At 42.3% G+C, this 12,703-nt stretch overlaps 1 protein-coding gene across 1 annotated transcript in view; it reads left to right on the top strand.

The window, feature by feature from the left end:
• The first annotated feature begins 2,006 nt into the window (after nt 1-2,006).
• The window catches only part of ylpm1 (YLP motif containing 1), a 31,612-nt gene continuing 20,915 nt past the window's right edge, over nt 2,007-12,703 (top strand). The window contains exons 1-18 of the mRNA XM_079358671.1: nt 2,007-2,870; nt 3,041-3,259; nt 4,151-4,189; nt 4,645-4,833; nt 5,244-5,755; nt 6,029-8,743; nt 9,032-9,152; nt 9,403-9,547; nt 9,635-9,724; nt 9,816-9,996; nt 10,227-10,417; nt 10,590-10,744; nt 10,833-10,895; nt 11,055-11,174; nt 11,660-11,836; nt 11,924-12,007; nt 12,111-12,194; nt 12,282-12,356. Of these exons, the coding sequence (XP_079214797.1) occupies nt 2,298-2,870; nt 3,041-3,259; nt 4,151-4,189; nt 4,645-4,833; nt 5,244-5,755; nt 6,029-8,743; nt 9,032-9,152; nt 9,403-9,547; nt 9,635-9,724; nt 9,816-9,996; nt 10,227-10,417; nt 10,590-10,744; nt 10,833-10,895; nt 11,055-11,174; nt 11,660-11,836; nt 11,924-12,007; nt 12,111-12,194; nt 12,282-12,356 (5,733 nt within the window). The 5' untranslated portion in view covers nt 2,007-2,297. The remainder of the gene's footprint in view (nt 2,871-3,040; nt 3,260-4,150; nt 4,190-4,644; nt 4,834-5,243; nt 5,756-6,028; nt 8,744-9,031; nt 9,153-9,402; nt 9,548-9,634; nt 9,725-9,815; nt 9,997-10,226; nt 10,418-10,589; nt 10,745-10,832; nt 10,896-11,054; nt 11,175-11,659; nt 11,837-11,923; nt 12,008-12,110; nt 12,195-12,281; nt 12,357-12,703) is intronic.

Genomic DNA, 12,703 nt, shown 5'->3' with positions numbered 1-12,703 from the left:
TTATAGAAGCAGCGTCTCTAATTTGTGAAGTGAGGTATTATAGAGGAGACAATTAGACCAAGCTTCGATTGGCGCGCAGAGGCTTGGATGCTGACAGTCAAGAGAAGGCTTTCAAATGTCATACCAATTAATCTATCCAGCCATCAAACAATATTCTGGAAACAAAGTCAGGGGGGCGATCAATCCGCATCACTTTTCTCCTCACCGGGTTATGGGAAAATTGATTTGTCAAACAAAGCATTTTGGAAGCAGTGCATGGACTTGTTCGGGATCCATTAGCCTCCATTGAGCATTTTGTTTAACATAGGATTTTCATCACAGAGAAAATGCAGTGTCCTCAATACTGAGAGCTACAACTTTACGATTTCTGATTTCTTTGTTCTTGTTTAGAAAGCTTCAGAAAGTGCTGATGAAGATTGAAAAGTGCTTCCTTCTAATGAATCTGTACTCTTATATATATATTCAACAAAATGGGAAAGAAACTCTTTGAATTTAATTGTTAATAATACACTACAATACAAATCAAACAAACAATAAGTCCCATTCCTTCCAAAAAAACTCCCAGACATTAGTCCCTGGGATCCGTGTTATTGTACAATGTGGTTCTGTCCTGCTCCTCTTATACAGCATGGCGGCCATATAAGCTGTATCATGAATTCACTGTGCAGTGTATTGTTCTAAGGCAGAACTGTATCACATTGTGCCCGTCATGCTGTTTTAGAGGGGAGATAGCTTCCTCTATGGGATTTCTCCAAGCCTCATCCCCTGATAATGTATCTCTCCCTAAAGGCTAGGCCTCTGTGACCTTGTCTTATTCATTGAGGGCGTCTTAAGTGAAAGAACTGAATCCTGAATGGGCCATTTCCGCTCTTTTAACACCCCTTTAATGTCATCAGTGAAATATGAAGTCATTAGGCGATATTAAAACACTGCTGACAAACTAATTAACGGAAGACATTAAACAGGACGGGCTTGATTAATCCGCTTTAACGATTCTTTTTAAGTGGTTCTGGTCAAAATTAATACAGATTTACTGGTGATCTTAAGAAAAAAATACTCTTATGTGTATCCGACCTCAAGGACAACCTAAAAGTCGCTGGTCTTTTACCTCCCACTGCTCGCTCACTCTCTCCCTCCTTGCCCTCTCTGTTACTAAACAGTTTGAAGGTACAAGTTTCTCTGAAAACAAAGCAATGTAGTCTGAATGGACACAAGCTGGGAGCCAATTCTTAAACTTTTCCCGGGATGTTTAATTGATCAAGTCCGATGGTAACATTGTTATCAGAGTAGTTCATTATTATAGTTATATTATTGTTTTACTTCTCTTGCAACTTCTACAATTCTATAGCTCAACATATGTTAGAATTAGTTCCTACTACTAGAACAACTTCTCATAAAACTGATTGTTGTCATCACTGGTGTGGTTCGACATGGGGCATTGTTACTTACGTACGTGGTTCCTTATTTAGTAGAAATGTCTTTGGAAATGTCTCCCTCTTGTGGTAAACTACAGATCCAGGGTCAGATATGTTTGACGCTGCAGGCAACGTTGAGAAAATCAGAAATGTTCTAAAACCTATAAGAACTGTGTTGGACATTTTTCGATTTTTGTCTGATATGGTATTTATCAAAGTCACATATATTTGAATTTATTATCATGACATTAGTATGGTATTGTACATTTTCATGGCTTATTAAAGAAACTGAAGTTGTCAAAAGACATGCAAAACATGTATAAAATATAGCGTGCATTATTTAGAAAGCAAACTAAATAACTTCTACTTTACTTTAGTTAAAAAAGAAATTAAGGACTTGTATTCAATAATTAAATAAATAAATGTATTATAAGAATAGTATATTTGTAAATGATGTTTGATTACACTTCCTTTTTGAACAACGTACAATACATAAGTCTTTTTTAAGTAGAAAAATATGTCTTTTAATTTGAAGAGCTTTTTTTTTTTTTACAGAATTCACTTTCGGAAACCGTCACTGGACAACGTGACGTATTTCCGCCAAGAGTATGTGCCTTGCGTTGAGTATCAACCGCTATATGATATCTGAAACTTAGTGAACATATACGATAAGGATAAATGTAGATTTTTGGTTCCCTTGGTGATAACTATTTTTTACTTTAGGGGTGTTATGTATCACCTTTGTTCAACGCCGTCGTTAACTAAACACGTAGTTATGGATTTTATGCATGGAAGGTAAACGCTAGTTTTTAGCATTGTTAGCCTCTGAGGTCCGGCTTTATGTAAGCACAGAAGCCGTGTACATTGCCTCGCTTTCCAACAATGTATCCCACCTGGGGAAATTTTGGTGGGTCCCAGCCGCAAAACTATGGAGGGTCTGGACCTCGTAAGCAGCCTGCTGGCGGCCCGGCTGTTGGTTTCGGCGGCTTCGAGGCCCCAACCAGCGACTCGTTGTTCTCCAGCCTGCAGGAGCAACACCGCCAACAGATGCAGCAACTACAGATGCTGCACCAGCAGCAGCTCCAGTCGGTGTTACACCACGGCTCCAATGCTAATTCATACAGTGGGGGACATTCAGGTGGATTTTCAGGGTCATCGTGGCACTCGGAAGCGACGTTACCGGTCAATTCAGAAAGCGGTACTGGGACTCAGTCGTACTTCCAGCAGGACGAGATCCCTGGTTCAGCGACCAGAGGTCCTCCTGTTCCTCAACAGGGTCACCAGCAGCCCCCTCCACCCCCGCCGCAATCTAACCCCAATGAGCCCCAGCCGATCCCCCCTCCTCCAGAGAGCCCGTCAGTGAAACCACCCGAGAATCCCAGTGTTCCTAAAGCCAAAGAGGCTACCAATCTGGAGCCATCGTTAGCAGAAGAAGACAACCCTTCAAATTTACAGGTAATGTCTTCATTATTTTTTAAATTTTGTCATTTTGATTGACGTTGTGTTTATGATGGTGAGTTTCCTAACCTATCTACTGGAGTGCAAACTAAATAGATGGGAATGGAAGGGAACATGGCTTCTGGTGTGCTTTGGCTTACATGTGTCCTTGTGATCTTTTCACCCAGCAAAAACAGCAACATTGGTACAAACAACATCTTCAAAATCTTCAGAAGTTAAAGCAAGAAAAAGCCAAACAGAATCAGAAACAGGGTTCTGTGCCACCTCCACTTCAAGGCAAATCAGGGCCTCCTCCTCCCCCTTCAGAAGCCCCTAAAGGCGCACCTCCTCCACCCCCTCCAAAAGAGGAGCCCCCAGTACCTCCTCCACCTCCTGAGGAAGTACGTGTAAGTAGTTCTAATGTGTTAATGAGAATTAAAACATTTTTTTGGTTAAAGGGGAATTTATTAATTTTTTGTTTTTATGTTAATGTTTTATGTTTCCAGAAGCAATTTACGCATAGGCTAAACAAATATTTTACCTTTAAGTGTTGTTATTGTAAGTAATGTATATAATACTTTCAGAGGCTTTCAGCTGGTTCTGCTGTATCGATTTTTGGAATTATTTTAATTGACTTGTTATTGTGAGTCCTACAATAAGACGGTGGAAAATGAGGTGCTTTACATAGTTTTATCCTCTTAAGTCATGCATGGCTAATGATTAATAAGCAATACAGCAGGGGGTATAAGGGTTCCTTTTTTTGACCCGTGTTAAAATTAACTCACAACACATAAACAACAGTATAGCAATATTATAAAGTGTTATATGAATACTTTACATATTGACTGCTTGTTTTCTGTAAAACAAGAAAGGAGAATAGATTGTTGTCATATTAGTTGAGCTGGTTTATTATTGTTGTACCTTTTACTCAGACAGATTTAATAATAATCACATAACAAGGGTTTCATCTGTGCTTTGGGATCATTCAGAAAGCCGTACTGGGGAGAATGAATCCACTGAACTTGAATCTGTAGTCTTCAATCTGTATTTGTATTGTGCCGAGTCTTGACGAATTGTATCTTAAGACACTTAGGAAAAGAGCAGGTAAAAGACCTTATTCTTTGTTACAGTATTTACAAAGACCTAATGTTAATCCACCATGAGCACAGCACAGATATTTATCGAAGTTACAGTGGCAAGTAAAAACAGAAACCTTGAGCAAAACCAGACTCATGTTGATGTTGATCAGCCATTTGCTGAAACTTAATGTTGTTTATATTGTTCATATAAACTTACAGAGTCAAAATGTAGGAAAATCACCTGCAAATAAAGACACAGTAAGTCCCATCATCTCTGTCATGTCCAAAGATTTAATCCCCTGTGTTTGTGACATCTGCCATGTCAAGATTGTATCAAATACAATAAGACCCATGTACATGCATTTCACCTTAAATTAGTGCCTGTGATTATTGTATTGACTTCCTTTTTTCCCTCCTCAAAGTAATGCACTTGTATACTTATTTTACCCTTAATTTCCGTCTGTGGGACTGGGTATCACTTGAAATTTAATCTGTTACCAAATGTGCCAAACTATCCAGCATGTTTTTAAATTATTCTTTTGACACCCAAGCCTGTTAGACCAAAGGCTCAAGTTGAATGTTGAGATGTTTTCACTCGTGACTTGCCTCCGTATAAAACACATTTCAATCCTTTTCATCACGCAATAACTACAACTCTGCCCAGAGTTTAAAGAAATGCTTTGTTTCAATCTTATCTTATCATGTGTTTAAAGCCAGAGGTCCCAAAAGACCCAGAGGAGGCTGCCCGCCTCCAGCAGTTACAAGCTGCTGCAGCACAGTGGCAACAGGTGCAGCAGCAGAGAGCAGGATTGCAATACCAGGCTCTCATGCGACAGCACGAAAAACTTCAGCAGATCCTGGAACAATACCAGCAGCTAATTCAGCAACCTGAACATCTACAGGTAGGTGTAAATAAAAGAATACCCAAGAGTGTTGTTTCAACAATGACTGTTGACATTTTACCAACATGCAAACTTTGATAAACTAGTCTGCTAGCACAGAAGTTTCACTATTACCTTAAACTATTTGGCTTTTGTTGGTTATGTAATTAGGTTATTGCAGTGTTACTATACTAGTATTTTTTTTTTTTTTGCGTGATTGAAGATAACCTGCAAAGGAACTAAAATGCTGAAATAAAACAAAATATAGTGAGTGTAACTGATAGAATCTCCATCTCCAGGGGCATCTTGGAGGCCAGTAAGTTATCTGACCTTTTTGTGTGTTTTTTGTTTTAAATATCTCTTCTGTCTTGTCTTTGACAATACTTACAACAAATGTAACAGAATGTTATTTACTTTATCTTTTGCTACAGTCAATGTCAGCTGAAATGCAGCTGAGGCACTATGAAATGCAGCAGAAGCAGTTCACCCCTTTATTCCAAGACTGGGATCACTCATTTGGCCAATGGCATGAACAGTTCAAGACTTATCCCCACAAGGACCAACTGAAGGACTATGAGCACCAGTGGAAGCAGTGGCAGGAGCAGATGAATGCCACCAATGCCCATCTTCAGGAGAGGGTTGCCACTCTAACTGCCATGGTGCCATTTGCCTCAATGCAGTATAGTAGTGGGATGATGGGGCAATTTGGCCAATACCCTGGGCAAGACAAGCAAATGCAACAACAGTCAGTTACACCTGGCGTTCAAAATACCCCTATGTCTGTTGGTCCTAGACCTCAAGGGCCACCACCCACTGGCTTTGGGCCACCATCAGATTCATCTGCTGGACCCCCTGTAAGAGGAGATGGTCCTGCTGGAATAGTCAGAACCCCAGCCCCCCCGATGGTTCAGCAACAAGGCTTCAACAGTATAGGAGGACCACGGTCAGTAGAATTAATTTTATACAACTCAAATGGTATTTTGGGGAAAAAAGTTACTTTTTATTGAATTAAATTTTTTAAAATTAAGATTAGATTTTAATTAAATCATTCCATATTCTATACATTTAATATGTATTTAATATTTTTTAGTTGTCTTTTTTTTTGGGGGGGGGGGGGGGGGGGGGGGGCTTTTAAAAACCTTTTTTCTTTTTATAAGGAACCTTATATTTAATGAATTGTGTATTATGTTAAGTTTTCTTTGCCTACTGATTTCAGCGGAAACGACCCTAGGTTTGACCAGCCACGGCAAGGTTTTGACCGGCCCCCAAGGTTTGACCAGCCACAGCAGCGTTTTGATGCCCCCCCTCAATTTGAACAAAGGCAACGCTTTGATGGTCCACCAAGATTTGACCAACCAAGGCAGCGCTTTGACGGTCCTCCAAGATTTGACCAACCAAGGCAGTGCTTTGAAGGTCCTCCAAGATTTGACCAACCAAGGCATCGCTTTGATGGTCCTCCAAGATTTGACCAACCAAGGCAACGCTTTGATGGTCCTCCAAGATTTGACCAACCAAGGCAGCGCTTTGATGGTCCTCCAAGATTTGATCAACCTCGATTTGGGCAGCAACCTAGGTTTAACCAGGCCCCAAGGCCCCCAGGCCCCATGTCTCGTTTTGAACGCCCGCCTTTACCCCAGCAACAGCAAGGTCCTCAACCGAAGGCAGAACCCAATAAAGAACCTCCTAGTATTGCGTCCAACACATCTGGAAAATCAACTGGGAAGCCACAGACTGAAAAAGAAAAAAAAGAATCAGAACCAGATAATAAGGCCAATGCTGAAGACATGACAGATGATAACTTGCTTGGGAATGGGGGCTTTTTTGTCCAAAATGACCCAATTCCTCAGACATTACAAACCAACACAACACCTGAGAAACCTGATGACAAGGCTTCTAACAATAGTGAAAAGTCCAAACCTTTGAACTTACCTTCTGTAACTGCACCTTCCACTGTAACTCCAAAAAATAGCTCCACTGCACAAAAGACTCTAAAAACAGAAGGACCATTAACAAACAATAAACCTCAAGAAGTTCAAAAGCCCCCTGAAATACAAAAAGAACCGCAATCTTCTGGCCAAACGCAGTCAAGTCAAGATTCTGCCAAGCCTCCCCTAGGTAGGGGGCGAGGCCAGCCCTCAGTACCAGTCACACCTCTTGGACGTGGACGAGGGCAGATGGGTGGTGAAGAGTTCAGGGGGCCTAATGGTGAACCACTCGGTGAGAAGATGGTAAACATGTCATACGACTACATGCAATCCGAAGAGATCTATGAGATGCCAGGGCAGGAAGAGTGTCAATGGGAGGATCCTTCATATGAGGAATTTGGTGGTGGGGAAGAGGTACCCCCTGAAGAAATGTGGATGCCAGAAGATCACCACTTTGAAACAGAGGAGGAGTATTATGAGGAACCAATAGGGGGACCCTTTATGGGAAGAGGAAGGCCTCCAATGATGAGGGGAGGTCCTTTTCGAGGAATGGGAGGCCCTCCTTTTGGCAGAGGTGGTCCTCCCTTTGGAAGAGGAGGTCCACCAATGGGTAGAGGGGGGCCACCTATGGGGAGAGGAGGTTTACCTATAGGTAGAGGGGGACCCCCTTTTGGAAGAGGTGGTCCCCCTATGGGTAGAGGAGGTCCCCCTATGGGTAGAGGAGGTCCCCCCATGGGGAGAGGAGGTCCCCCTATGGGTAGAGGAGGTCCCCCCATGGGGAGAGGAGGACCACCCATGGGGAGAGGAGGACCACCCATGGGGAGAGGAGGACCACCCATGGGAAGAGGAGGACCACCCATGGGAAGAGGAGAACCAATGGACGTGCACTGGGAAGACCCTGAGTCAGCCGAGTACCCGGAGGAAGGTGACCCTTACTGGGGAGAAAGAAGACCTCCAATTCGAGGTATGAGACCCCCATTTCCACCTGGACGGGGTTTTCCTCCTCGTGGTCATCCTGGTTTTATGCATCCAGGACGGGGGCGTCCCCCGCACCCACCACACGGGCCAATGGATCACGATCCATTAGGCCATGGAATGGAGGCTGATGAGGCAGAAGTGAATCCTGCTATGATGTACCACGACCCTCATGACCATCCAATGCATCCTGATGTAGGAAGAGGCAGGCGTCGTGTACCGCCGCCACCACCTCATGAAATGTTGGACTCTACTGAGGAGCCTTTGTATGACAAAGGAATGGAGGGAGAATTAGGGTGGGTGCCACCACAAGGCAGAGGCCCTCCTGGGCCTCCAACTGAAATGATGGATGCGGGAGGATTAAGGAGAAGACCGATGGGTCGAGGGATGGCTAGAGGAATGTGGCGGCCTGGTCCAACACATGAAGAATTTGAAGATCAGCGTAAAGAGGGTTTTGTTGAAGATTATGGTCATGGGGAGGGTGGATATCGTTGGCGACCCCCAACAGACTATCCACCAGAAGACCTTCGGCATGAGGCTAAGTACCGCGAGTCTGAGTGGGATAGAGAGGGTGCTCCCCTAGAGAGAGACTATCCCCCTCGCAAGCCACCACCCGAGCCCTACAGAGACAGCCGCTGGCTGGAAGAAAGAGAGAGGGAACGAGGTCCTCCATTTCCCTATGATGAACATGACAGGGGAAGGGGAGAGCTAAGAATCCGTGATTATAGAGACGAGCCACCATACCCGCCGCCACCACCTTCAGAATGGGATAGATCTTCACGACATCCTCCGTTACCGGAACGAGTGTATCCTGCTGACTATGAAGATCGCAGACCTCGCTATGAAGAGCCCAAGGAAGGGTCTCCTATGGATAGACCTCCACCTTTACCTCCTGCTGCATCTGCCACGAACTTGCCAGAGAGTTCAGCTGATGTAGCATCACAAGGGTCAAGTGGAGCAAATGTACTGGCTCTTTCCCAACGTCAGCATGAGATCATCTTGAAAGCTGCTCAAGAACTTAAACTTATAAGGTAAGTTGAAACTTTAATCATCGACTAGTATATTGTAATATTTTTAGTTGTCTCTAGTGGAGCTTTTTTAATACCCTTTTCCTTTTTGATGCCATTCTGTTACTTTGACTTGGCTCATCTTCCAATATCAAGTACCGCACTGACGGCTTTGCAAAAACACATTTTATGTGTGGAAAAAATGATGACTGATACTTTGTTAGATTAGGAAGCATTTAACCCCTCGTTAGCACAACCCTACTGTTAACATTTTTGCATGTTCATGAACTTTCATTCTTTTTGGGTCAACAGAGAATTGCAGGAAGGGAAGACGGGGACTGAGCCTCAGCCTGCGCCAGCTGACATCCTGCCTGAGCTTCCCGCTGGTCTTCTTGGTTTGGAGATCCCTGCAGATGTCAGGAATGTTTTAAAGGTATTTTATCTACATTACATATGATTCAATATTTTAAAAATATATTTTTGAATTGATGATGACATTTCCCCCAGCAAGGAAAAAAAAAAAGAAACGTCCATGTGCTTTTTTTTTTTTTTTTTTAAATATGAAACCATTTGGCTCTTAGTCTGGTGGTAATTTTTGGTACCTTTTCACTTAATGCTTGGAAAAAATGGCTTGCAGACAACTTGAACTAATACAGTTGTGTGAACAAATCTGTCAATTTCAGGGCATGTCTGCAGCAACACACACAACTGTTACTGAGCCTGCATCGTGGAATACTAAGCCTGCTGTTATAGATTACCAGGCATCTCTTCCTGCTGCCTCTACACATCAAGTGATTCCAAAGACTGTGGATTATGGACATGGTCATGGTAGGAGCAGCACTTAAGAGCACATTTGGCCACTTTAAGATGTGAAAAGTTTTACGCTTTATTGGTGACATCAACTCAATGTTTCAGAGCCTGGAGCCACTGTTGAGCGTATGTCTTATGGGGAGAGAATTGTATTAAGGCCTGACCCAGTGCAATCAGATAGGGGATATGAAAAAGGTGAGTCTCAGTACGACAAAGCTTATCCTTCTTATTTTTAATTGAACAGGCTGTTCTGATTTTTCACTGATGATCTCTTTAATACTCCTAGAGCCTCTTGGTCCAAGAGATCTTTACAGCAGAGATCCGTATTATGACAGAAGATCTGACCCGTACATGGAGCGCCGAGATTACAGCAGGGAGAGGGAATTATACAGAGAGAAGCTTCCACCAGAATATGAACGAGAAAGATATGAGAGGGAGCGTTATCCACCGAGAGAGAGAGATGAAAGGTAAGTTGTACGCTTCCTAAATAACTCCCTAACTGTTGGGAACTACACCGCTTTTATGTATATAATGTTTGTTTCTATTTGTCTGTTTTTTGGTTCAAGCACACAGTCCATGGTTGAAGAAAGGTACTTTAATCACGCTGTGTCATACATTGTGATTAGTCATCAGTGTGTCAGTATGAAAAAGGAAGCCATGTTATGAAATGAAAATAAATAATGCCTCTCCCTTGTAGATCTCCTCTGGCACCAGCTATACGCCCCGGATACAGGGAGAGAGACCGAGATATTCGAGAGAGAGAGCGCAGTGACAGCCGAGATCGTGACGAACATTATGGAAGGCCTGGCTACGATAGAACTTCATACGAGCGAACTGCACACGAGCGTAGTGGGTCTGATCGTTTCTGCCATAGCACCTCGCCCTACGGTATGTTTAACCCCACATCTGGTCTCATTTTACTTCCATTGTTTGCATGTATGTTAAAAGTTGGTATTGGAGCTAATTGGGGGGGAAATCTCCCACAAGTTTAGTAAAACGTATCCCAATAAAAAAAAAGGCCACTTCGAGAAAGAGTTGAACTTGAAATAATATCATGCAGTGGACAGAAGAACTTATCCAGAAGAACGAGTGCCTTCTGCTGCTCCGCCCCTCCCACCTCCTCCTCAGCCACCTCCACGGGTCGAGAAGAAGCCAGAAATCAAGAATATTGATGATCTCCTCAAACCACCGGGCAGATCATCACGGCCTGAAAGGGTACTAATTACTGCAGATACATTTCATTCTATTTTAAAATCACACTCAGTCATATATGGGCACTTAATAATGTTTCATATGTTTACAGATTGTAATAATCATGAGAGGCCTTCCAGGAAGTGGGAAAAGCCATGTTGCAAAGCTCATACGGGTGAGTAAAAGTGGTTAACCATAACTTCATGTGGTTATTGAGTTTTACTGTAATCTAACAACAATACACTCCATTTCTGTTCAGATTATTTTATTACCCTTTGTTCTTAGGTCAAGTGAACATTAAACTTTGCTTTTCAATCTTGTGAACATTATGAAGGATAAGGAAGTTGATTGTGGCGGCGCACCTCCAAGAGTTCTTGTCCTGGACGACTATTTCATGACCGAGGTTGAGAAAGTGGAGAAAGACCGAGACACGGGGAAAAGGGTCAAAAGCAAGGTCAGTATGATGACTACTAAATGAACTCATAATACGATACGTGATATCTGCCCCATGAAAACCACAAACTGTGTTTTACCGCTGTCTAACATCCCGCTGTCTTTGTCTTCTTTTATCCTGCTGTCGTCTACTCCTATAGCAAATGAACTTCTGTTATTGTAACCATTCCCGTCATTAGTGCCACTGTGAGGAGTCATGAAGTAGTGACGCTGTGAATCAAATGGAGGAATCTGTATAGAGTGTTTATATTTATATTAGATTTTTACCAGCAACGATTTTCTTCTTTTCACACGGATAGAGCTGACAATCCTTGCAATGGCGATATATTGTCTAACACTCCCCTTCTTGCAACAGTAGCAATGGAGTTACAATTTATACAGTGGTTACTCACGTTCAATATTAAGAGAGTTGCATCAAATTGTAGCTGATTACAGATGTCATTGTAAACATAATAAAGATTTTATGACAACAATTGTGCCTGCCAGGTTCTGGAGTACGAGTACGAACCAGAAATGGAGGATACCTACCGAAACAGCATGCTTAAAACATTTAAGAAAACTCTGGATGACGGCTTTTTTCCCTTCATCATTTTGGACACCATTAACGACAGGGTGAAACATTTTGATACGTTCTGGAGTGCAGCCAAAACAAAAGGTTTTGAGGTGAGTTATTTTGTGTTTATATATATATATTAAAGTTTCTCCATACGGCACTGAGCTGATGAGGTGTTTCGATATTCTCATTCTAAGGTGTACCTAGCTGAAATCACTGCAGACACTCAGACCTGTGCAAAGAGGAATGTTCATGGACGCTCTCTTAAGGATGTTATGAAGGTTTGTCAAATCTAGTCATCTGTTGCAGACTGACTTTGAAAGTAATGTCCACTTAAATGTATTCACATAGCTCACATGTCCTAAAGTAGTTTTCTGTTTACAGATGTCCAATAACTGGGAGCCTTCGCCACGTCACATGGTGCGTTTGGATGTCCGGTCCCTGCTTCAGGATGCTGCTATAGAGGAGGTGAGCTCTCAGTGAATGGACAATTTTCCTAATATTGCACATCTGTGCTGCTACCTGACTTATTTAAACAAGTGATTGTGTTCATAGGTTGAAATGGAAGACTTCAATCCAGATGATGAGCCCAAGGAACTGAAAAGAGAAGAGGAAGAAGAGGGAGATATGGTAGGACATGAAACACTTTTTTTTTTTTTTTTCATAGGCACATAGCTGTCAGAATCATTTCACTTCTTTTTATTCTCATATAGCACACTAGATCTAGAAGTTTTTTTCTAATTAGCAACAATGATATACTGTTTGTTGCCTAGGGAAGTCTTAAACGGACAAAGATGAATAAATTCAGTCTTTCTGAATTATTAATCAGGTTGATGAAAAAAAGAGTGTAGCGGAGAGGATCTTTGTCAGCAGGATAGAAAAATACTGATCTTCAATAAAGTTAAAGCTGCTTTCAAGGAGCCATTTTAGGGTTCCTGTTTAGATTTGTTTATTTTTTTTAGCATTAGCCCAGATTT

This window comes from Symphodus melops (genome assembly GCF_947650265.1).
Source record: "Symphodus melops genome assembly, chromosome: 1".
Lineage (NCBI taxonomy): Eukaryota > Metazoa > Chordata > Actinopteri > Labriformes > Labridae > Symphodus > Symphodus melops.
The sequence above is the reverse complement of the archived record's forward strand: the minus strand, read 5'-3'. Positions and strand labels throughout refer to the sequence as shown.